The 27,364-nt window shown below is 35.1% G+C and overlaps 1 protein-coding gene across 4 annotated transcripts; it reads left to right on the top strand.

Annotated features, from left to right (window-relative positions):
* The first annotated feature begins 444 nt into the window (after nt 1–444).
* lmbr1l (limb development membrane protein 1-like) lies at nt 445–26,051 on the top strand. 4 transcript variants are annotated; one of them, XR_015522599.1, is made up of 18 exons: nt 445–808; nt 10,736–10,820; nt 13,259–13,292; nt 15,485–15,624; nt 16,632–16,735; nt 16,830–16,953; nt 17,059–17,127; nt 17,279–17,343; nt 18,993–19,065; nt 19,228–19,311; nt 19,390–19,466; nt 19,551–19,628; nt 20,039–20,203; nt 20,372–20,438; nt 20,779–20,940; nt 23,476–24,335; nt 24,546–24,635; nt 25,251–26,051. XR_015522599.1 is itself a non-coding variant. In NM_198874.1 (16 exon segments), coding segments are annotated over 16 exon segments (1,476 nt in total). In that variant the 5' UTR covers nt 488–745; the 3' UTR covers nt 23,562–24,170.
* Nucleotides 26,052–27,364: the final 1,313 nt, after the last annotated feature.

The raw sequence follows: 27,364 nt of genomic DNA on the forward strand, positions 1-27,364 counted from the left end.
AGTAATGTTTTTCGGTGTACGAATGTTCATAAGAATACAGATGCAATTAAGATTGTGTGAAAAGGCAGTGTAATGAAATATAAATGATAATTTACTCATCTTGAGTTTGTTGGAGTTTGTTGGGCTTCAAGACCTTAGAATATATCTTGTCTGAATGCATCCCTAGACACTTTTTTATTTATGTATGCATTTATGCATTTATTTATGCATTTATTCATGCATTTATTTGTTTTTAATTTATGTAGCCTACTTATTAATTTAGAGATTTTTTCTAAACAAATGAGAGTCATTATATATTCTATGAAATACAATTTTTCATTACACCTTCAATAAACATAAAACGATTCCAACTTTTATAATGGTTTTATTTTATACAGTATATGTGCACTTCTGATCGAGTTGTCATGAGTCCGCCTCTTCCTCCGCCCACAGTCCAGCCCCTCCAGTAGATGGAGTTTGAGTTTGAGAGCGAGTGTGTGATTCATTTGAGCATCTGTGAACACGCTGGCTCGCGGAGTTAACGACGTTTATAATTTGCTTGTTAGCATGTAATCATTATTAAGCATTTACTCAACTCAATATAGAAAAAAAAACTCGACTATCTCGCTGACTTCAGTTGGAGCTCCCGCAATGAGGTGAAACGCTTAGGTTCGCTTTAACGCGAGGCAACTTTCCACGTAGGCTAGATTGTCTTTTCAGAGATTCAAATGTTTTACAACTTATAACCAAGACATGGTTTCAAAGCATGGAAACAGAAGACGTGACGGTTAGAGAGCAAATATTCCACGACCGAGTCCGAGAAACCATTGTAAGTTTTTTTTTCTCTCTCTGCAGCTTTTGTTTGCATAGTATCATGAAGTAGCGTTTGCAGTGTAACAATTTAACTGTGCCCTTGTGTTTGTCCTAATGGAATTCAATAGCAATTGATTGGTTATGTGGTTGTGGGGAGGTATCACTGGAAATGTAAATCTGTGCACAAGGACTTTATGTTCTCTCATAAATTCGTGATTTCACTAAGTGTTTAAGTCTTCAAAGAAGACGTTTTGTAAAGTATTATATACTCATAGGCCTCCATTTACTTTACTCAAAACTAATGTATAGTGATGCCGAGCTGTGAAATTTAACAACAATCATCACATTGACCAGTGTAAAAAGTCTTTTTGAAATAGAAAAAGAGATGAGACTTCTCAGCTTTGTGTTTTTCTGAGTTCTTTTAGGAAAATAAGATATGCTTTTGGCATAATTAGTATTTTATTTTTTACACATAATGGAAGAAACTGAACTTTAGACCCGGGGAACCTTAGGAAGACACTTGGAGTTAACCTTTACTCCTTCACAATGATGTGTCTCACTCAGCATTTTACGGCAACATGTTTGGTGCATACTTTAAAACCTACTAATCTGTAAGATCATGTAATTCAATTGTAAAAAATAAAAAGAAGTATCTCCTAAAAATACAGATTAAATCAAGCATTTATATCTAAATGTAAAGCAGGAGGTTAGAATTATAGTCTTGAATTGCAAACGCCTTTGCTTTTCTTTGCCAACAAATGATGATCTTTTACATCTGTTTTCAGATTAAAATGTTGCACTCTTGTTTTTGTCTGTGATGCACAGCTTTGGCTAATCCTCCTAGAACATGTGAAATGCTTCCCTTAGTGAAATGCACAGATGGGTCACACTAGATAATGTAAATCAGACCTATTGTCCCCCTTCAGGCTGTGGGCACCTCTGAGCTCATGCTGACATGCTTATTGATCTCTGCGGCTGATGCTTATCTGGGATTTAATGTTTAAATCAGTGGTTTTCAACTGGTGGCTCGTGACCTAAAAATGTGTTGGTGGTAGTGTGGTCTGATATAGGATCACAGATTACAGGAAAAAACTTGTGTTGATTGCTAATTAGCAAAAGATGAATTGAAACTAAGCACACTGTATATTTGTTGTTATGGGAACAAAATATCATATTTGAAAAGGGTGGAGAAACTGCTTCACATAGCTTTTGTTCTTGAATTTGAATACTGCGTAAAAGCAGATTGGCTTCTATGTCACTCTGTAGTATGACTAATACCAACCGAATATTTGGCTCAGTGATTTCTCACTGTGATATGCTGATAATTGCTTCTGCTCTTGTTTATGCATTTAGATTACCATTTCAGCATGTGTGGTTTCACTAAACTTCTCTTTTATTTTTAGTTGTGCCAATAAAGTAAAATTTTACGTGTTTTAGTTGTAATTAATGTAAAATCTGTATTCTAAAACATTCAGAATCGCTGATTTCATCGAATCTGTCTATGAGTTTATTGTTTGTTCTTTCTATAGTTCATTTTTCAGGTCTTCATGGTGTGATTTGTTCATTGGCTTGTTCTTTTATCTATTTTTTAAACTATTGCTGTATCAATCATGTGTTGTCACTTTAGAAGATAAAGGTTTACAATATTGCAGTGAAATGAAATGTCTTCAGGCCTTCAAATGACAGGTTTTCTATTAAATATCAGCTCAAAATTCTTGACATTCCACAGTAATGCGTTTCTGTATTCCAATGACATTTTTGAGGAACGCACTAATGTAACAACTTACATTCTAAATTTATGTAATTTGATTACAGTTACTAAAGTCAGTGTAATTGCTTTACTTGGCCTATAAATATAGTTTTTAGAAGAAAAAAATGCTGCTTTTAACTCTTGTTAAAATCTGGCTGCAACATCAGTTAATAAGCATGCGCTTTTAAATTGCTGGAGAACGTGAACTGAACTGAAATGGCTGCTGAGGAGAGTGGCTGCTGCTTCAAGTGTAAATGCAGACATTACTTTGATTTCATTGAACGTAAAAACTAAAATATTGCTGTAAAATGCAGTCTAAAGAGCGTTCAACTGCTCTCACTTTAACCAGCAACTTTTTCAAGCACTTGAAACGACTACTCGTCACCAAGGAGGAGACCAGTGCCCCAAAACACAGTGGCCCAACATTTAGGTAGACCAAGTACCTCAGACGAACACTGCAGTACATTTTCATACTTTCAGGTTTGGAACAAGGTGAATGATAAGAGAATTATGTTTTGAGCGAACTTCTTAAGTTTTTTGAGTTTGTCAAACTGCTGTGATCAACCCATTGTAATGCTTTTTAAGTGAATATTAAATCACTGAAAGAGCTGCAGTTTATTTAGTATTTTATAGGTATATTTTGTGTTTTAAAAGTAACTTCAAAGTAAAGTAATTGGTAATCTGATTACTTTTTACATGAAGTAATTGGTAATGTAATCAGATTACAATTTTCCAGTAGTAATTATTAATTTCTAATCTATACATTTTTAAAATTAACTTACTCAACACTGCAGGCGACATATACTAAGCTGAAAATCTATTCTAGGTTTTTTGTGCAAAAGGTTTTTTTTGATACAATAAGATCTCTTTTTTTTTAAATTTAGTAATAAATTTAATAATCAGACAAGCAATGCACCAAGAACTATTTTTGTTTGTTCTGTTGTTTTTTCAGTTATTTTTGTCATCTTTGTTATATCATACAATTGTTTTAAGTTGATTTTGAAGGTATGTTATTCCAAGACAACAAATATGGAAATTCATGAAACAGGGTCATCTAGGTAGTACTTCAAGTTATCTTGACCACCCATGGATAACATGGATATTTATATGCTTGTCTTTCACATTGCTGTTTTTGACTGTTTGGCACCATTTTGTGAATTATTTGAATAATATGTAGCTTATGCTCCAATCAGCCGTTTTCGTTTCTTTCTGCTTTGCGTTTTATTACATTTTATTTATTAATTATGGCTCACAGCAATGTTTTGTCTTAATTTGTATATTTTGTGGCAAGAAATGCTGAAAAGCCTGACAAGCTTATCAGCAGTCCGATGCGTTAATGCCTTATTTCTAATGCCTTAAATCTATTTGATAGTTTCATCTATTTTCATATAATTTGTTTTCTTCATTCAATCGGTCATTGTATCGTTCTTCTCCTCTATATACTGCATTGTAGTAGAATTAATCTTTCAATGTATCATTCTTTCTGTCTGCCGTTATATTGTTTTTTTATTTTTTATTTTTTATTTTATTTATTTTTTTTACATTTCCCACATTTCCACTTGTCAACTAATACACAATTTATGACATTGTCACAGCTTTGTACTTGGATGCTCTTAGACAACCTGGAGGAAGTAGCTGATTTGGCATGATTCCCTCTCTGTAGTTGAGCAAGGAATGTTTGTGTGTATTAATATTCGAATCTGAACATGTTTCTTAGTCTTCATCAATACAGGGCTTTGTACCCACATCTAACAGTGATCAATAGTGTAAACTAAAAAGGGTCCAGTTTGAGTTTTTCATCTGATACTTTGTTTTAATCTTCACTAATAGGGTGTTTAGGTCATCTGAAGAAACTGACCTGTAGTACATCATCTGTAATTAAAGGGCCTCATCACATGATTTTGTAATGTGACTTTGTAATTAATTTGAATTACATTAGTTAAAATCCTTGACTTGTTTGATGACGTGCTTATTTATGCATTTATGACATATGTATTTTATGAATCATAACGCAATAAAAAGCGTGAAAAAAACTATTTAGGGGTCGGAATTAAATAAAAAAAAAACTAACTGGTCCAATTTGCCCTTAACAGCTTTGATCAAATCAATTATTAGTATTTTTGTCTTGCATCCGGCCTTCTCCTAATTTATTCTAGCACACCACAAGTGTTGTTTTCTCATTGTGCCAACTTCTGGTCCCTCTAAAGCTGACTGTTTTGCTAAATAGACTGTTTCACTTCAAGACATGACTTGTGTATTGCTCCAGCCAGGTCTTGTTGTGCAGTGAGTATTAGCCAGAGCAGATGAATGAGCCTAAAGATTCAGAGGGCTTGAGCACATGCAGGGTTTAACCAGCCAGATTGGTCAGCAAATACTGGTCAGCTATGGGATGATCTGGTTTCTGATTGAAATTATGATGAAGCTCGCATTACATGGCAGTAATAATGATGACCCATTTTAATAGAGAGGTTTGATTACATGGCCACCATTATTAAAGTAAACTTAGTTTCTTATTTTGAGGTTAACTGCCTTCAACAGACTGGTCTAGGACTGGTTATTGTTGTCTGTCCATTTGCTTGTTTGAAAGGATTTAAAGGGATTGAACACCAACAATGACATTTCTGTGGTCATGCTGCTCCACACCTGTGTGACGTGACGTTTTTTTTTTTGACGTTTGAAAAACAAAAGAAGATATTTTCACGTCAGTAGAGGCTAATGTCATTTTAGAATTGACAAAAAAGCCTGAGGTAATTCTTCAGGCTTTCTTTGACTGGCATTACAATGAGGCCGGACATGTCATTTCATGTTGTATATTATTAACTGTGCTCTGTTAAGCAAACTGTTAACTCTTTGGTTCAGTGTAGGGCTGCACGTTATTGGAAAAATCAGACATTGCGATAATTTATTTTTCTGCGATTAAATATTGCGATATGGGATATTGTCATAAGATAACTTGAATAGCACTTTTTGGTGGTTTCCTATAGAGTCAGTATTCAGGTACTGAAACTGAACAATCACAGTGCAAAAAATGATTTTCTTCTCTTGTTTCTAGTCCAAATGTCAAAAAATTAAGTAAAAATATTGTTATGTTTTCAACTTATCTTACCTTTTCAAGTTTTAACTTGAAAAAACAAAACAATTTGTCAGTGAGGCAAGTAAAATAATCTTGTTTTTGTTTTACAGTAGACATTTAGACTTGAAACAAGACAAAATGCTAAGTAAGAAAACTTTTTTTTACATAAATCAGACAAATTCTATATAAAAACAGTAATTAAATACAAATCTGCAGCTCCTGGTCAACCAAAATTCAGACTAAACATTGCATATCTTTGCAATGTGACTATTGCATGAATACAAAGAGATGTCGATCCAGAAACGATATATTGTGCAGCCCTAGTTCAGCGCATGCTGTTTTAGCCAAAAGAAAACAGACAAATGCTTAGCAAACAGATGAGTGTGAACTCATTTCAAAGCTCCAGTGACATGGATCCCCCCCACACACACACACACATCTATTATTTTTACTGCTGTTTGCACTTTGAAGACAATCCCAGCTTCCTTTCCCCTCCCTCATCCCTCTTCCTCTGACTGTCATTCTTCCTCTCTTTTATGGCACATATGGTTACCTTTCCCCCATCAGTTCAGTCAATATCGATAAAAAAAGGAATATATATCTTATTAATTGTTTTGGAGTATGTGGATTTAATAATATCTTAAATTAGATTAAGGGTTAATTAGAATTACTGCCATGCAGACAAATCTCAGTGTAACTGTCTTGCACACTAGGACACTAGGAGCTGTCCTTTCTGTTAAAAAAAATTATTGTATGAATATGTGCATTTTAAGTTTTCTACAGTTGAATGACAATTAAGAAGGTGAAAATTAAGTGTGGCATTAACTTAAGGTTAATTGTGACAGACTCATCTAAAATCCTCCAAATTATTTGACATGCCTTTTCTCTTTGGCAAAATTGCATGCTTCATTAATGAATCAAAATAATTATCATTCTTATCTTTTCTGATCTGGTCACATGTTATTTATTAGCACTATTATTCTTGTTGGCTCTGTACAATTATTATGAATTATTACTATTGTTAATATTCATTTGTTAATTAGGGGTCCCCACAGTGAAACGAATTGCCAACTTATTCATCTAGTTTTAAATAGCGGATGACCTTCCAGCTGCAGCCCAGTAATGGGAAACATCCATGAACACTCATTCACACACATACACTTCGGCCAGTTTAGTTTCTTCAATTCACCTATAGCGCACGTCTTTATACTGTGGGGGAAACTGGAGCACCCGGAGGACACTCATGCCAACAAGGGGAGAACATGCAAACTCCACAAAAATATGCCAACTGGTCCAGCTGGAACTTGAACCAGCTACCTTCTTGCTGTGAGACGACAGTGCTAACCACTGAGCCACCATCGCCCCTGTTGTAATTATTATTAATATTATTTTTAACATCTATAATTTATTAAATATATTATTTATAATACTATAAATAGTAGTTGTAAACATTTTAATTATAATTAGTGTTGTCATACGTAAATCCTGCTACTTTGTTGTAGATGTTATTTGCATATTTATGATTATTAATTTTATTTTAATATAGTTCATTAATTATATTGATGTATTAATTAAAGTCAAGAATATTAATTACATCAATTTAAATATGACTACCCAAGTACTGTAAATCTCTCTCTATATATTTCATTGTGTATCTTTACTATAATCACTCGCCTAATCTCAGTTGTGACTGGTTTAACTCTTCATTTGTATTTGAGCTGTAATCTTCACTCGCCATCTGTCGCTGCTACTGTACCTTCATTCTGGAAACTGTAATGTGGGTGTTCATTCATTACATATTCAAGACTTCTAAGGACAGCTGGCTAAGATTATTTAGTTTTTTCTTTCACTATTTGCTTTTATATACTAAGACACAGAATGCAATATGTTAATCGTAAATATGAAATGTATTATTATGAAATCTTTGACCAGGACTGTCGTGTCACCATTCTGTGTGCTATCATTAAGTACCAAATGTTCTTGATTAGGAGCTCTTGTGTCACACAGCCATAAAGGCAATCTGCACTGCGCACAGCAGCGTGTATCAGTGATAACCGAGCTGTGTTGGAGTGTCCTTCATGACCTCTGCTCCGGTACAGGTTTCCCTTTCTAACATGTCCTTGATAACCTTAATTGGCAACGCATCTAAACAGCGCATTTGCACAGCATGTCTTGTAGCTGCCTGTTCACGGTTGTGTTGCTCATATTTACTCCATGACTCATACTGCAGATCTCTGACAGAATGTATTTCATCTCTGACACTCTGCAAAGTGACAGTTACGCCCAGTATTCTGTGAATGATTGTGATTTATTCATTGTGGAACATTGAAGAAAAGCTTTTGAAGAATGTTCCTGCTGAAATATCATCTTACATATGAGATTTGGGTGGAGACCATGGGTAGGGATCTTAAAGTATCTAAAAGCATTGTAAGGAAGGGGTGGGTGTTTATGTTGTAAAGTGTTTGTATAAAAAAAGGAATTTTAGTTTAATTTGCCATATATTAAAATCTGCATAAGCTAACACTTTTTAGAGTATTTATTTTATTATCATTATAATAACCCTTTTGTACTTTATGGTACCGATACTTTATGGACCGATAAATGGAGTTATATCGAATTGCGATAAAAAATTTGTTGATAACAGTGATGAGCTCGGGACGTTTTTACTCTATATTGATCTAAGAGCCAAGCACATAGCAGAAATGTGCAATAATGTCACAGTCACCAGCGATGCAGCTTGTGCAGATCACTAACAGACTACAAATCTGCTGGTATATGGACTACAAGTTCCAGTCATGCAACACACCCACACACGCCTGCTCCAAGTCTCTATTGATTATTCTCCCACAGCTGATGCTGCTCATGGACTGATTACACACACACACACACACACACACACATATATATACGGCTCACTTTGACACTCTTGTTATACTGTTTTTGAACATTATAACATGTTTTACTTGCCTTGCTTTGCCGTGTTTTTGACCCTCGCCTGGTTTGTTTATGTTGTCTGCTTCCTGCCTATACTGACCATTTGCCTGCTTATTGACCACAACTCTGGATTGCCTGTATACATCTGTTTGCTCCTGTGTTGAATACATAAAGCATCATCTGCAAAGTTTCAAAGTGCAAAATAAGTGGAGATTTTGTGTTTTGAAAGAAAAAGATTATTTTAAATTTGCACAATTTTGCAAAAGGCCAGTCTATTGTTTTCAATGGCTTTCACAACAAACAATGTGTGCTTTGACCTGCAGACAGTATAACACCTGGGGGAGTTTGGTTAATGTCAGGTTTAGAAGATGTTGTTATCTGTGCTACAAAAGCAAACCCACTTTACAGCACTTCCATAGGACGAAGAGGACACTAGTTTGAACTGATGCAGTAAATTCGTTAGTGCTGTTTAAAAAGTGCCAAGGAGATAAAATTCAAATTTGGAAATTGGCAATAGATTTCAATCATCACTGTAAACTCAAGACTAAGCACAACAATCCAGGCCATCTGACCAATCAGATTAGACATTCAGGAGTTGCATCTACCTAGTCACTTGCAGTTCCTTTTTCTTTTTTGATCAAATTGCTATTAAATCTTGAAAAGAGCAGGTTTAAATGCGTATTTGAGACAGAATTTGACCACTTAAGGAAGTGGCCTAGGAGGAATTCCAGATGAAACTGGACAGGTCTAAATGCATCTGCTTGTTGAGACCACAAATTTATATTTTCCTTCTCCAAAATGTAAACAAAATAAATGTGAGACAGGCTATATTACATAGTCTGATTTAACAGCACAAATGCAACGCAATGCCACAAATGACAGTGGCACAGTGTTTCGTTTTTTTTATTTTTTTTTTTTATGTATATTTTAAACACAAATTAATGTAAAACCATTAGAGTGTTGAATAGTGTCTTGCTCATATGGCAAAAATAGATTGTCTCATTTAGCCTATATTGACAGTAATTGTTGAGTCTGGTGATGTTTAACTGGAACATAAGTTAAGAACAAGGCCTTCTTAAAAAAATCATTTGTATGCCGAATGAGATGTATAGTTTGTTTCTGTAAAAAATGTTTCAGTAACTGCTTAAGAAGCTCAAGTTGATGTAGCCCAGATAAATTTGTATATAGCATGGGATTTAAAGAGTACATCTATATCCACTTATGTGGCCAAATGTAAACTAAGCCGTTTTCACAAATCAGATCATTTTCCAATCAGATCCTTGAATCAACTGGTTCACACAGTGACTGTTAACATGGACATCAGTAATTAAATTATTTGTTTTAATCTGAATAAAAGAATAATCTGGTTAAGGTGTTTACATGATTTGCTTTTTGAACGTTCCTTTCATGATCCCGTTTTACATGTTATAGCACATGATTCAATTAACGTTATTGTGTCACCACGCTATCCATGTTTCCTCCGGAGTTTCGTTTAATTTCGGGTCTTTCATTTTTAATTTGTCAACTTTATCTTCAATCTGGCAGTTTCACTTTCATTCAGCAACATTTCATGCATGTCCCCGTGACAAACAAAATATTGGATGCAAGTATGAACTGCTGGAAGAGTGTTGTTTTAATGGGATTTGATATTGCACGCCATAAGGAAAAACCTCCGCATTTCGCTATGCAGGTGTCTGTGGTCCTTTACAGACTTGGTGGGTGCAGAGAATTGTGTCAAACAGCCGTATATGTATACACTATCCTGTCACAAATGCATCACAGTAATAGTTGGATTGCGGTCTTTTCTTGTCTGTATTGCACTTCAATAATGCCACTAAAATCGGCATACTCTAGACTTTATTCAATTTCTGTTTAGTTTCATTATGACCTTAATTGGATTAAGTTAGTCAAAAATCACTGTTAACATGGTAGACTCTTAACCAGAGTATTGTCTTAATCATACTAAAATCGGATTATTGGTGTCCATGTAAACAGAGAGAAGGGAGATGCTGCTGCACTGTATTATGAGGAAAAGTCCTACTGTATAAAAACTTTAAATCTAAAATGCAAACCTTTTAAAATAAAAAGGGAGCGTTTCAAATGATTAGCTACATGTTATAACCACATGTTGTCTGTTAATCCTGTTTTCCGATTACATTGATGTTCTTCTCTTTTGTGTCTTTCAGATTTGCGTGCTGCTTTTCATTTGCCTGTACATCTTGTCTCACTTCATTCTGACTCACTTTAAGAAAAGTGCTGAGTTCGTCACTGGTAAGTTTACCATCGTCCATCAACAGTTGTTTGGCTTCGTGTTATGCAGCTCTTCAAAACACACCTGTGATTTCACTACAGCTGCACAGAATTTATACACCCTGACTATTTGTTGGTCAGTTTGACCTGACACGGGTCATGCTCCTGCGCTTTCTAAAAATGCTTCGTTCAGCTGCCAAATATGCAGCCGAGGGTTAATATTACTGTTGTTGATGAGTAGTGTTAGTTGTTTTTAATTTTTGTTTAATGTTAATTTTTGTTTTATTTAAAGAGTCAATGGTTATGATTGCAGCTGACAGTGCTTATGTAACATTGAGGGAGGGCTGCAGTGTGGATGAGGAATGTTCCCGTGAGATAAACATAGGCCCCCTGCCCGAACATTGCCTGAGGTTTCATAAGAGAGAACTACCTCATGTTTTGGTCTACACCCCGTAATTGAGCTCTCCGCTCTCTCACAGTTCTGCTGTACCTGCTGTCAGTGGAAAATCTGGGCAATGTGATTTATTTTTTCCTCCTTTTTTTTTGGCATGTGACATCTTAAAAAAACAGCAGGCTTGTTTAGACTGCGCTGAAAAAAAATTATTCATTGGATTTACTTAATTTAAGGTTACTTAGAATTTGTTGCAAATGATTGATATGGGCTAAATTTAAACAAACACATTAAGTTTAACATAACTAAATTTAATTTGTTTGTTTAAATTCAGCCCATATAAATAGTTTGCAACCAGTTACCTTTTAAAAAATGTTGTAAATTCAATGAATCATATTTTTTCAGTGTGCTGAAGGATTGTTGAGGAGCTAATGGGAACGTTGATGAAGCACAACTACTGTGTTCAGGGTTTCACTAAAAAGTGTTAATTCTCTCTTTCACAATTTAAGACCTTAAAGGGAAAGTTCAACCAATAATAATAAAATAATACAAACCAAATTCTCATCATTTACTCACCCTAAAGTTTTTTTTTTTGTTGTTGTTGAACACAAAAGAAGATATTTTAATGGTTGCTGATAACAGTTTGGGACAAGAGAAGGATGAGTAAATGATGGGAGAGTTTGTATTTTTGTGTGAACTGCCCCTTTAAAAAGGCCATAAATCAGAGCACAATGTCTTAAATTTCTGAAGTCATGGCATAAAATGTATAACCTCAATTCAATGTTTGTTTCCCAATATGCACTGTAAAAAAATGCATGATTCCACACAATTTCTTTATGTTGTCCCATAACACACATTGATTAAGTTTGTAAGTACTTCATTGTTTTTGCAAATTTAAGTTGATTGAACATAAAACAATTAAGTTAATCCCCCCCAGAAGGCCACTTTTGTTGGATCTTTACATTTGGCTTTGAACTTAAGACAGAAATACTGCGAAAAACAAAGTAAAAAGAGAATATTGAGTGAAAGTTATTTCCAAATTTTAGTATTTGATGAGAAATGAAGTGCCAGTACAACTCGTTGTGCATTTACATTTAAAGAGCATTGATATAATGCGCTCTCAATGGTTAATTTATTTTTTTGCAGATAATTTAGAATGAATTATATTACTATTAATTTAAATAAGAGTATACAATTAATCTCTTTGTGTGTTATTTTTGTTGATTAATTTCTTATTGCCATTTTACTCTGACCTACATAAAGTTAAAGAGACACAGGGGAAATTGGTTTACACTTAAAGCTGGGTCCCTGTGAGCACAGCTGTTGCTCCGGTCATCACAACCTTTAATAAACATCCATGTAGCACGTTTACATGATCAAAAATTCTAAATCAGTGCGGGGGAACATTCTGTGTTGGACTGACTTAAGAAACATTGCGTAACTAACATCCAGCCAAACCACCACCGTTATGAATATGATACATATTCTAATTGGTAGCACAAACAGAATCATTACACCAAGACTTTTTTCTTTTATGTCAACAAGGCTTTGTTGTTGCCTAGATGTGCAGTAGTCCTGTAGGGTTGCAGCTGTTTCTATAGCTGCATATTGGTTGTTTTGAAGGATATGTGCTGAAAACCTGTTTTGCATTAAGTTTGGAGCATTCCCAGGAAATGTCACACATTTCTACCCTGCAGCTCTGTCACACAGGGCATGTTTTGCTCTTCTCACTTGAGAATATTTGAGGCTTATTTTACAGTTTCTCTGCCTCATGTTCTCAATACGTTTCTATTAGTGTCAGAAAATCCTCTTCAAAAAGATAATGTTGTCCTGTGTGCAAAAACAAACCAGTGATTAAAAAATGTTTAAATACATTCTGCTAGAAAACATATGTTTACGTCACAGAACTGCTTCTAAGTGAATCCAGGTCACTGTGAATGCTTGTTTTCTTGTTTGTTTTAGTTTCAAGGCTGAACTGTGAGTCTAGACATGATAATGTCTACATCAGAATAGTGTTATTATGCAACTCGTATAATATAACTCATTGGTTTTTCTTTTTCACTTACAGATGACATTGAGGATGCCACTGTCAACAAAATTGCGTAAGTTGTCTTTACCTAAAATCAGTGTTTACTAGGGCTGCACAATATATTGTTTCAGCATCGATATTGCAATGATCGCAGGATTTGCAATGTTGAGTTTGTATCCTTTGCATGTGTTTTTGATGCATGTGATTCTATCATGATTTTAAAAACAGTTAGGTATAATAAATTGTACCATTTGTTACCTTAACTACGATTATTTTATTGAATTATTTTTATTTTTATCATTCAATTGCTGTACTTCAATACTTTTAGACTAGGGATGTGATAACACTTTATTTTAATTGTATCTTTTGATTATATTTATAGATGCTATGCATGAAAATACTTAAATACAACACATGAAAATACAGAAATGCATTGCAAATAGCACAGACCACAACGAAAACATGTCGGGGGACCTTAAGAAGTTTATAGATTGTTGATTAGATTTTATGGGCATGCAAATAGTAAATATTAATTCATCAATCTCTGACTAAACACGTGCATGAAAATACTCACAACACATGCGAATACAGAAATGAACGACAAATGGCACAGACAACAACTAAAATCTGTTGGGGACCCCAAACATTTTATAGATTGTTTATAAGATTTTATAGATGCTGTACCACTGCAGAATCATCCCAATCAATCTAACACTTTAGGTTCTTTCCAAATAGAGATATTAATTCATTTGGTGAAATTGTATTCGTATCGCAAATTATATCACAAAATAAATCATGAAATAAAAAATTGCAATGTTGAATTTTTCCAATATTGTGCAGCTCTAGTTTTCACCTTACTCTACATCAAAATTGTTGAAGTTGGCTTTTGGTCCACTTCTAAACCAACTCTGTGGTTTGAAATAAATGTGAACTTAACACAGACCAAAGAACTGTTAACAAACCAAGAACGTGACATAATGTCAAGTTGAGACGATCAAGCACATAGAGTGCTTTAATTATTTTTTGTTATAGTTGCATTAATGCACTTTAGTTTAAAGGGATAGTTCACCCAAAAATGAAAATACTGCAATCACATAAGATCAGAAGTTTCTGTCATAAAAACTTTTTTTTTTTTTATTATTATTATTATTTAGGCATGGGCAGGTATAAGATTCTGACAATATGATAACCCTGGATAAAAATATCACGATTTCACAGTATCACCGTATTATTATTACTGCTCTAAAATAAGTTATTTTAAAATGTCTGGATAAAAAAAAAAAACAACTTTTCCCACAATGAACACAATACATTATATATTAAGAAACGTTTAAAAAATATTTAGGACCAGTAGCTTTTGATGTAGAGGTTTCTTTTCTGCTGGAGACACTGTTGCCCTAAAAAACTAAATAAAATAGTACTGAAAAACATGTTTAAAAAAACAACTTACTCATACCTTAGGGACGTAGAAACTTTGGTTTTAAAACCTTGACTTTCCAAACCATGGTAAACCTTAAAACCGGTTATTGTCCCATGTCCAGCGGCAGACTAGCCATGTGGAGCACCGAGACATTTCCCGGTGGCCTGACGGTCAATCTAGCCTGCCACCGTGACTCTAGCCTGATGCGCACCCCCATAACCCCATTCACATAACCCCCACCCCCCTCAGTCTTCATTTACCGTCTCTGCTCTCCTAGTCAGACCATGCCTATTTCGATTCGGTTTGAGCGATGTAAATATGATAAAGCAAAGCTAAAAGTATAAATTTAATTAAATAATATTTATATGGATCAAACCATAAGAGCTAAGATAACTAAACAACAAATATGCACATCCTAAATCAAGGTAGCAACATATCATGGATAAAACACATCTTTTCAAGTATATCTTTTGGCAAGATCAATCTGGCTTCATTCTGGTGTTTAACATTCCTTTTTTTCTGTCTAATAAATTCCAGATGCATAAAATCAGCTCCCACCCTACTCTAGCACTTGACTATCTCATTCCACTCACAAACATGTCCCATTACAGCAGTCAAATGGTGCATTTCACACTAAAACTGAACCGCTTAGGACACCCAACTGCTTACTATCAAGTTTTTTTTTATTAGTTTGCCCTGAATGTTTGTAATTGGACAGTTTGCCCTTTGCTCTCCAGCGTGGCGTTTAACAACTCCCTCCCTTCACAGCTGGCACTCTGTCAAAGTAAAAGGCTGCAAAAACACCTCCTCACCCTTTCTTTGTCTGTTTTTTCCTCTCTCCGCAGGCTTTGGCTGTGCACATTCACACTCTCAGTGGCCGTGTGTGCAGTTCTCCTACTGCCCATCTCCATCCTGTCCAATGAAGTCCTGCTCACATTCCCTCACAGTTACTACATGCAGTGGCTCAATGGCTCGCTCATCCGTGGTAAATGCACACATGTGCAAATGAACAATTAACATGTGGATTTGTGACTGTGACAGAGAGGTTTTCAATGAGAGTCAATAGAGTTGTCTGTCTGATCAATTAAATCTTTGTGAGGTACTCGAGCAGTATTTTGTTGCCTAATCTGTACAGAAATTTTTATGTGTTTTTCCCCACAAGGACTTAGTGTGGGATCACATTGTGCGATCACATGTTAGGCATGGCAGAAAGTCTGGCAAAAGTGTATAAAATGCTGTAAATCCAAGACACAGATTTAATACTTTGGTATTTTTGCTGGCATATTATTTACACAGGACACAAACACCAGACCATGTAAGCTGTTATTATACCAGATCACAAGAGAATTAGCCAGGAAATCTCAGACCTGAGAAATAAACAGAACAAAAGCTTAAAGGAACCTGCGATACATGGTCGCCCCCTTGTGGTTCATGAGTTGTATATGTTTGTTGAATTCCAACAATTTTCCTGGTATTTCCATTGATTACACAATACATGAAATTTTCAATTATAGAATATTAATATGGTGAAATATATTATTCCAGTTTAAAATACCAGTTTTTCTATTTACATTTTAAAATACATTTTATGCCTGGGATTTCAAACCTAAATTTATTACCAGCATTTATTCAAGTCTTCAGTGTCACATAATCCTTCAGAAATCAATTCCTTTTTAATTATACATTATATTTTTGTAGAAAGCACAACATGATTCTTTGTTGCTTAAACTCAAACCACAATTAGGAGTTTTTTTTGTTGTCATTTTTGTAATTTTGTGCTCTGAGTTGATCATTTTAATGTGAACACTTCTCTGTTATCATGCAGGTTTAATACATTGCTTTTTACATTCATCTGCTTCAATTATGTTTAGAAATGTGTTGAAAAAAAATCTTCTCTAAAAAAATAAACAGGGGGGCTAATAATTTTGACTTCATCTGTATGTGTAACATAAGCTTTCGTTTACTCATTCATGCCGTGCCTGTGTGTTTTAGGCTTGTGGAACCTAGTCTTCTTATTCTCCAATCTCTCCCTGGTGTTCCTCATGCCATTTGCCTACTTTTTTACTGAATCAGAAGGATTTGCTGGGTCCAAAAAGGTAAAGTTTATATCCTTATTTTATTTTATCTCTATGCAATCGGAATTCAATTAGTGTTTGATGTGAATTTGATTTGTGTGATTTCTTCTGAAAGGGTGTGATGGCACGGGTGTATGAGACTGCTGTGATGCTGCTGCTTCTTAGTCTGTTGGTGCTCGGCATTGTGTGGGTGGCATCAGCCCTTCTCCATCATAACACAGCCCGAGAGAGTCTTTACGGTGAGGGCTGCAATGAAATGTTAGATACTCATATATATCCTGAAAAGTTTAAGATAAATCTACAGGTTTAGTAACAGACTGCTGCTTTCCTGTTTTTTTTTTCAGACCTGTGGGAATATTATCTGCCCTATCTTTATTCTGGAATCTCCCTTTTTGGAGTTCTTCTGCTCTTGTGTAAGTGTGTATTTGTTCGTATGTTGGTCTTGGATTGTAGTTTTTAACTCATTTGACGTTTAATCTTCAGTCTGGTGTTTTATTGCATTTGACTTCCTGTTCATGTTGATTTGTTGCATCTCATCTCCTTTTTTGTTTTGTTTTGTAACAGTGTGCACACCCTTTGGGCTATCACGCATGTTTAGTGTCACTGGGAGCTTATTGGTCAAACCTCGGGTAGGTGGATACTTGTCAAAACTAATCACTCACAATCAAAGAGGCCTCTATGTTCCTTAAACTTTTTCTCCTAAAATTTCCCTTTCATGGCAGTTAATATACGCTATTTTTATTGCTTTTAATATGAAATAAGTAAACATAAATATAGGAGTCTGAGAAAAATGCTCATGTTAGAAGAGATTTTCAGATGGCACTGAGAGGTCTTAGCATCTGAACTCTTCATATATGTTGTATGTATATGTTGGATGTGTATGTTTTTGGCAATATGGGTCAAAATAATAAATTTTTATTGTGTCATGATTCAATATATTAATATGTATAGGACATATTACACAAAGATATTTTGTAAATTTCATACTGTAAATATATTGAAACGTTTGTTTAGTAATGTGCATTGCTAAGCAATTCATTTAGATAACTTTAACCCTTTTAAATTTTGGATTGCATTTCTTAACTCCTAATGTCACTAGTTAACACACTCAATGCATTATTTTATCAACACATGCCATCATTTTTAAAATATCAACCTCTACCAAATGGTTGACATAAAAGTACCAAAATTAATACATATACTATAAAAAATCTGAAAATATTAAATGTAAGAATTTAAAAATACTTTTATTGTTTCAGACAAATGTGATACAAACTGTGCTAGTTACCAAATACCAATCAAATTACACCCACCCCATCCCGACAGAGCCATAAACATATATATACACATGCAAAAAAAAACTAAAATGATAATAAAAATTATAATAAAAAGAAAAAAACATTTAGACAATGACAGTTCAACACACATATATTTCAAAGAAAGTGAAAAATATATTAAAGTTAGTCATAAGAAACACAGTGCACATTAACAAAGTCACATTGTTTGGGTTTACTAAACGATCAGTCCATTCTTATCTAAATAGTCCCAAATCTTGTAAAATATGTGCATTTTTTTTGTTTGATAGAGTTAGTCAGTCTTTCCATTGCTATACAAAAGACATTTCCTTAATCCAGAGTGAAAACTAAACATTTCTGAATACTTAATCATCTAGTTTTTTTGTTTTGTTTTTTGTTTTGTACAATAACACCAAAATCGGTGTGGTAGTGCAACAGGACAATGCTGTGTAGTGTAAACCATTTATTAAAACAGTCATTCTTTAAATGATCTTAACAGTCATTATTTAAAGCAGTCAAAATATGTTTTATATATATATTTTGAACCCTCAAATTTCAGATTTTCAAATAGTTGCATCTCGGATAAATATTGCTCTTTCGTAACAAACCATACATCAATGGGAATCTTATTTGTTAACAAAATTTCACATACAGGAGGACTGGTCCAGGGACACATATTGTAATGGAAATACTTTTTTTTGTAATGACAGATGCATATTTAGCATCATTATAACAGTCTTGCATGTCACACAACCCTTCAGAAATGAAATTAATATGCTTATTTGCTCACAAAGAATGATTTGAAATGCTTATTTTTTTGTGTGAACTGCGGTTCATAGTTTGGATTTAGGATTATTGATCAAAATAAAGTTTTGTTATTATCAAAATAAATTTGTTGTATAAAAGCGTTAATGTTTTTTTTTAAATCAAAAAAATCTGTTTAAAGATAAGAAGTGAGGTTAAGTTTAGTGTTTGTTTTTCAGTTGTTGGAGAACTTGGAAGAGACCATGAACTGTGCAGTGTTTGAAGAGGCCTCTCTGTCCAGGAAGTTAAAAAGTGAGTGTCAGGATATAAGACAATCATGCTTGCTGCATTTAAGGAAGTGGCCCCACATTCTAAGGATTCATAGCTGTCATTTTCCAATGAATTTTTACCAACAAACTTGCTAATACATGGGTTCCTAAACTCTAATACACTCTCTCTATCACACACCCCCAGGTACCAACACCTGCTGGATCAGTGCGCATTTAGAGGCCCTCAACAAAGAGTTTTTGAGTGTCCAATCCAAGCGCATTACTTTGGGTACGAGCATGCCTGTCAAACACATCTGTGTAACTATCTGGAAACTTTCTCTTCATCCTTTTTATTCCTCAATTCTAGAGCTGCGGAAAAGAGCATCTCCTTGGCAGAGAAACCTAGTATACCCAGTGGCCATGCTGCTGCTTTTAGCTTTAACTGTAAGTACAAAACCTGCTGAGTACAAAAATATACTGTCTGCAGTAAAACAGTTGCTCTAAATGTGGGAAAATGGTCTTTCTTAGGCGGTGAGTGTGCTGATGGTGTGTTTCCATGTGCTCGAACTGCTCTTCGATGAATCTGCTATGCCTAGAGGGATGGAGGTACGTGATTTGATATATATTATTATTACATAGCATTCCTACATTGACCTGTAAACTTATGTCCAAACATTTGATTACAACTATATTCAGGATTTTTTAATCCTCCGTTTTTCTTCTGATCATGTTGCTCTTTTGCAGTAATATTTGATCATAATTTCAGTCACACTTTATTTTAAGGTACAATTCACGCTATTGATAAACAACCAAGTACTAATATTTGCTGCTTATTAATAGCTTAGTAGTAGTTGGGTTTTAGGCATTGGGTACAATTAGGGATGTAGAATAGAATCATACTTAATAGCTACTAATAAAGAGCCAATATTTTATTAAGCCAGTGGTTAATAGTGGGAATTGGTGCTTAAACTAAAGTGTTACCAAAAAATAATAACGGCCGATTTCCTCTGTCATAGGACCCTCATTTAGGCCTTGCCTCCTTCTCAATGCTGGGTTCTCTGGGAGCTGCGGTGCAGGTTGTCATCATTCTGTATCTCATGGTGTCTTCAGTCGTGGGCTTCTACAGTTCTCCACTCTTCACCGGTTTACTGCCACGTGCACAGGACACAACCCTCACACAGGTACAGATCTATCAAATCAATCTGAAAACTGCTGTTTAGACCGCTGGGTTTCTCATCTTCACATGCTACATTACATAGACAACTTGTTTTATTTTTTTACTGTTTAGCACTGGTCTATGCTCTGTTTTAATGTACTATTGAAATAAATAAATGTTTATGTCTCCACAGATAATCGGGAACTGTGTTTCACTTTTAATACTCAGTTCTGCACTGCCTGTTTTCTCTCGCACATTGGGTAAGTCCATTTTTGGTCTTTGTTAAAAAGCTTTTAGAAATTAAATGTATGTGTTTGTAATAATAGCCTGATTTGTTTGATTTAAAGTTTTTATACCAAAAATTAGTAATTACTGTACTTATTTTAGGGGAAATTTTTGCTCAGCATACAGCATTCTTATTGCTGGTTGAAAGTGTATTACATGTGTGTTATTTTTTATTTTATTTATTTATTTTTTTTACAAATATCTTTACATGACTATTTTAATTATGTTGTCTGTCCACAAGGGGGCACTAGTTAGTAATAGGTACCACTGTTAATGATAATTTCAAAACCACTTCTCTTTTAAAATGACATGTAGGAATCACAAAGTTTGACCTGCTTGGAGATTTTGGGCGGCATGACTGGCTTGGCAGTTTCCACATTGTGTTCCTCTACAATATGCTTTTTGCTGGACTCACATCTGCCTGCCTCATCAACACAGTCACATGGGCCTTGCAAAGAGAGCTCATCCGTGCCTTTGGTAAGCTGCTTATTTTTTATTATCATTATTGTTCATGTGTTTCATGTACATAATTAATTAATTTCGAATTTCTACATAATAAATTCATTCAAATCTATGTAGTCATGCAGATTTGTGTTTGTGTGTGTTTAACTTTTCGGTCACACCTTATTTTGATGATCCATTTGTTGAATTTAAGTTACATTGCATCTACATGCCAGCTAATTCTCATTAGATTATAAGTAGACTGTTAGGTTAGGGCTAGGTGTTAAGTGGTAGTGTAAGTTGACATGTACTTGCAAAGTCTCTTATAGTCAGTGAAATGTGTTGAAGGAGCAGTATCAGCAGATATTAAGCAGACAGTCTACTAATACACAAGTGGACCATCAAAATAAAGTGTTACCAACTTTTCCATAACTCTATGTACACAGAAAGAGGTTCACAGATATAATGTATACATGATTCATGTAGATATATCAGATATTGATTATATGCAAAAATATACACATTTATATACAATTAAAATACATGTATAAAAAACAGATCTTTATTTATTCATTTTAACCAGTGGCATATAAATACATTTAAATATACATATTTTTTATTCTTAACAATAGTGTAAAATATTAATATATAAATGTTAACAAAATGTATGATGCCCTTTAATTTTGTTTAGGCCAGTTTCATTAGTTTGTCTTTTTTAATGTTTTCGTTTAACCACAATTCAAAAACAATTTTTTGTTTTTTCACAAATTTTTTATTAATTATTACGTTTTTTTCTGTTTTGAAGGTGTTGCATGTAAGTTTTTAAGTCTCCCAAAGCATAAAAATACCATAATATGTTTGCAGATATTTAAGAAACATGCCAAGTAAACATGCAAATTTTGCAAAACAATACTGAAGTCTGATATGCTGCTTTGAAAATGTGTTTTATGTGCCGAAAGGCTGTCTATGTTTTGGTTCTTTTAACCTGCCCACTGCCACTTTAGCCAATTATACTTCTGCACCCTGGGTTGCCTTAATGCAAAACCACATATTTCATTCATTCATTTGCTCGCTCATTCATTCATTCATTCATTCATTCAAAAAGGCTCTCAAAGCATGCGTTCGTGACCAAAATGCGACCTCTGGTGGACAGTAGCAGACTCCGAAATGAGACGAAGATTCAAAGTTCCATGCGAGGTGGTTATTTATTAGCAAATAATATAAATATTATAAGCGTAAACATTAGGTGTGCAGGTTGTTACCCTGTGTCCTAACACTACGATAAGTAATGAGATTTGAAGTGATAAGCAATTGGGCTGTTTGAAACGCAACAGATATTTATAATCACTTTTTTATCAATTTTGTAAGGTTTATAATCTAATAAACACATATTAAACCTCTTCAACATTATTCAATTTACATTCTGAATCACTGATATGTGTTGGCTTGCATTATTTCACATTTCTAAAGTTCAATTTTTAAACAGTTGATTTTATTTTCAAGATCGGAGGTAAACCATTTGCTGCTGCTTTCAGTTGTATGACAATAAATGTCATGTAAAATGGTGTTCAAACTCACATTATTAGCATTTAACACTAAATCAAGCACATGATGTGTACCTGAGGTGATCATCGTCAGTTTTCTGTCGTTCACCTTTGAGAAATAAAAGCCGTTTCTAATATATCAATTCAAGGTGTTGGTTAGAACAAAAACTCCTTTTATCATTTTTACTTTAAAGCACAACTTAAGCCAGACTCACTCCTCAATCTGGCAATCTGCGCTTGCATTTGTGTTGATCCAGGAATGTAATACCTAGTTCAACCACTAGGTGTCAAATTTACATACTGCACCTTTAAGTAATTTCAGTGACCACTGCAGTTTTTCTTTCTTTAGTTGAACACTACCAACAATTTTCTCCACATCTGTATATACATCAAATTTGTATATTTGTGTGTTAGTGTGTGTTTATGTACATTCACAATAATACTTAATTTAATGTCTTACAGATATACTGTTTTTTCAACATTACAACCCAAGCTATACCAAACCCAGAACATTCCTTTTGTATTGGTCAATTCTAACATTTATCTGAAGGAAAGCGTGTGATTAGAAAGATTTGTGCTTGTACGCATTGTATCTAGAAAGGACAGGCGTGTGCGCTGTGCCATTTGCCAGTGTTTGTAGTGGGTCTGTGGGTGAGGTTTTTCTCGCACAGGCCATGTTTCTCTATGGGTAGGTCTCTTTCCTCAGATAGAAAAAGCACAATTCTCTCAGGAAAGCGAGAGGGGACAGAAGGGGAGAAGGGGGTTCCTTGGGGACCTCAGGGCGTCAAACTCCTCCTGGAAGACACACACCCATCGCCCTCCGCCAAACACAAACAGCACTCTCTAACCCACACACACTCGCTCGCACAGACCATCTTCAGATAGCATGTTTTTTTCTGTGGCTTTTGTTCTGTGATTGATTGGTTTGGTTTCAACTCAAACATGGCCTGCCAAAATTACCCTGTCTGCCTGTTAGAGCAAGGTTATCCCTCTAATGTTGTTTACTCTACTCTTTCCTTTTCTCCAGGTCTCCACAGACTCCCTCTGACTGTGTCTCGTTCAACAATCCCTCTCAAACTGCTCCTAGCCAACGGCCTCTCAAAGATTCATTAAAAAGCTAATATTATTGGCTAGCAATACCCTTTTCTGTCTGGAGAAGGGTCAGGATCCCAGTCTGTGGCCTACTATTGGACCAGAGCATTCATTATTGGTAAATGCTCACCAAAGCTGTTTACAAAGGTTACCTGACTGATTTATATTGATGGATTCTGAAGCGACAGTTTTATACGTTGTTTACTGCGATAATATTTATTCATATTACTGCTTTTTGAATACAAAAAGGGATGTCAAATCACTGGACGCCTCAAACAACCACCTTATAAAAAAAATGAACAATGGTTTCAGAGGACTTTGACATGCGTCCAGACAGGAGAGCTATTTTAGAGGATGACATCACAGCCATGAGCGCGTTTCCTTTTCCTGGTGGTGGAATGAGAGTGTTGAGTTCTGTCCTGGTGGCCCCCCTACGCTTTCCCCTGGTATACCACTATTTTTAGTGTCATCCAACAAACCCTATGCTGTGGGTGCTCATTGCACTGGCAGAGGAAGTCCAGTCTGGCTGGCTTCTAACTGAAGAACCTGAGAAAAGGGATGAAAGTGATGTTGGAGATAAATAGTTCAACATAACTTTTTTATATAAAGTTTGGTTGTAAAATGTATGTTAAAAAAAAAAAAAGTCTGACAATGATTTCAAGGTTTAGGCCAAGAAAGCTGTGAATGTGTTTCGGGATTTTTGTTCCCATTTTTATTTTTTTCATATGTGACTCTTTAATGTGCAATATTATATTGTGAACGTTTTATGTACAGTTATGCAAATCTGACTTGACTGCCTTCCAAAAATGGACCCTGCAGCCTTCCAGATCTAGTATCTAGATCATAGGTCTTAAATTGGATTCCTGGAGGGCCACAGCTCTGCACAGTTTTATTCCATGAATCAAACACGGCTGATACAACTAATGAAGATGTTCATGACTCCTTTGAACACCTCAATTAGTTGGATCGGCTGTGTTTGATTAGGACTGGAGCAAAACTGTGCAGCGCTTCGGCCCTCCAGGAATCAAGTTTGAGACTTATGATCTAGATCAGGGGTCACCAATCTTGGTCCTGGAGGGCCGGTGTCCCTGCAGGGTTTAGCTCCAACTTGCCTCAGCACACCAGCCTGGATGTTTCAAGTATGCCTAGTAAGAACTTGATTAGCTCATTTAGGTGTGTGTGATTAGGGTTGGAGCTAAAATCTGCAGGACACTGGCCCTTCAGGAATAAGTTTGGTGACCCCTGATCTAGATGAAGCAATAAGGTCAAAGATTGGTTATTTCATAAGTTTTTAGGTTGAACTCTGTGAATAGACAATCAACGCACATGATAATTTCCTGTTTCATAGAGACCACAGGAGCTGTAATTGATAAATGTGGATTTTTTAAAAAATCGGAGGTCACTCTTTATTTTGATGGTCCATTTGTTGAATATAAGTTACATTGTATCTACATGCCAACTAATTCTCATTAGATTATAAGTAGACTGTTGGGTTGATGTTATGGTTAGTGTTGAGTTAGTGTAAGTTGACATGTACTTGCAAAGTTTCTTAGTCAAATGTCTGTTGAAGGAGCAGTATCAACAGATATTAAGCAGACAGTCTACTAATACTCCAATGGATCATCAAAATAAAGTGTTACCAAATCTGATAACCGCTCATTTTATATCAGGGGTGTCTAAACTCAGTTCTTGAGGGCCATTTTCCTGCAGATTTTAGCTCCAACTTGCCTCAACACACCTGCACATGTTTCTAGAAAGCCTAGTAAGAGCTTGATTAGCTAGCCCAGGTGTGTCTGATTAAGGTTGGTACTAAACTTTCCAGGACACCGGCCCTCCAGAGCTGAGTTTGGACACCCCTGTTTTATATGGTGCAGTATTTATGATGTACTTCTATTTTTTTTTATGATGATGATAACACTGTTTATTCTTTTGTATGATTCCGTTATTTATACATTTTAGTTGTATGTCCTACATGTGGTGGCCAGTAGAGGACAGTGTGCCACAAATCCATCAATACAAAGGTTATGGCTCAACCATATTTTCATAATATTATCGCTGCTTCAGTCATAGATATATTTTTCCTCACTGTTATCTAGCTTAAAGTCAAATATGGATGTAATTCATTGCTTAAAATGTGAAAATTATGCCCACATGTTGTTCCAAACCTGTACGATTTCCTCATGTGTAGGCTAATACAAAGGAAGAAAGTCTGAGGAATGTTTTATATGCTTTGGGGTCCGAACTAGCGTTCATAAAGGTTTGGTACAACATGAGACTTATATTGAGGAATCCTGTGTCTTTTTGTACTACATTGTTAATGGAAAACTCTTTTGGGGAACAAAGAAAATAGCAAACAACTAATGTTTAGAAAACGAAATTAACATTTTAATTGTTTGTTTAAAACCTGTATTCCTTAAAGCAAAGATCGCGACTCTGTGACAAACTGTTCTTCCTCACTTCCTTTATATGAGGTGAAAAGGACAATAAAAGTGTTTACACTTGTTTTTCCAACCAGTGTGTCGTTTGTGATTCATTTAAACCCCATTTTTGGTCCTGGATCTGCTAAGGACCTTTCCGTGGAGGTCAGCACACATTTCTTGGTGTCTGAGCACCTGACCGCTGCTTTAATGGTGGTTATGTTTAGCTCTGGTGTTGTTAGTGTGCTAGTCTGTGTCCATACATCTCCCCCCAGCTGTCCCCTCCGCCTGTAGCTGTCCGGCTTTAATCAGGGTCTTTATTTTGCCCCGGGTCTGTCAGCAAGCCCATAGACGCCGCTGCTGACCCGTCCTGTGCTTTCCCTTCACGGATGCCCCTGGCAGATAAAAGACCTTCATCATCTGGAGACTGCAAGCTTCTCGCTTTCTCTCTTTCACCCCCTCCCACCTCTGTATCGTCCATCCTTTTTCCTTGTTGAGTGTTCGTTTCCCTTTCCTTTTTTCATTTCTCCTAAAGCAGAAAAAGAAATCCCGGCTTCTGATTATGGTTTGTCTGTCTTGATTTTTTGTTTTTTCTTTGTTGAATGTCCTGACAGACCTAAATTAAAGGCTTTGTTTATCCTTGAATTTCCTTTGCTAAAACAGCAGAGTTTAACGATATGTAGACAGCAGGTTTGTTTAGCTTGATTAGTGAAGTAAATGTTGAAATAACATAAAATTATATATAAAAAAATTATAATTGTTATAAAATTATTTTTGAATGAATGTCTTGAATGTTTATTTTTCCCCATGTATTCATATCACTTAAGCATTAATCTTTTTAGAGCATACTATTCTTCCTTTCATACTTTCATCTTTTTAACTTGAGTGTTGGAGGTTTATGTAACCTACATGAAGTAAGTTATCTAATATAAACCCATCCAAGTAACCTATTTTGCTCATGAGTTTTATTGTAGATAATGTATGCAAAATTGCAATTTTACTCGACCCACAGTGATGTAATGTTTTGTATTTTGATGCTGTGATTAAATGAAAACACACCCAGTAATTAATATCAACCTCTGCATAACAGATGATGTTTAATTGTCAGACTGTGTAAAGCGTTTTTCTGTTCTTTCTCAGAAAAATGATAATAAGAGCTGTGTTATATGGCACCATTATTAAATGTGCATTTTATACATTTAAGTCTATGTGTTTGTTAATTTATTACAAACATATGCAGCAATTTCACAATAAACACAATAACAATACAGTTAAACATTCCTATACCTCTTCTGGGTGGAGTTGAATAAATTTACAATCTGTATATCCTGCTTTTTGTGTCCTGGTCATGAACAGATGGCTCATGGAGTCTTAGTCAGGGTACAAATTACTGGGGGGTTTTGGGAT

This window comes from Danio rerio, chromosome 23 (assembly GCF_052040795.2).
Source record: "Danio rerio strain M-AB ecotype USA chromosome 23, GRCz13ab, whole genome shotgun sequence".
NCBI lineage: Eukaryota > Metazoa > Chordata > Actinopteri > Cypriniformes > Danionidae > Danio > Danio rerio.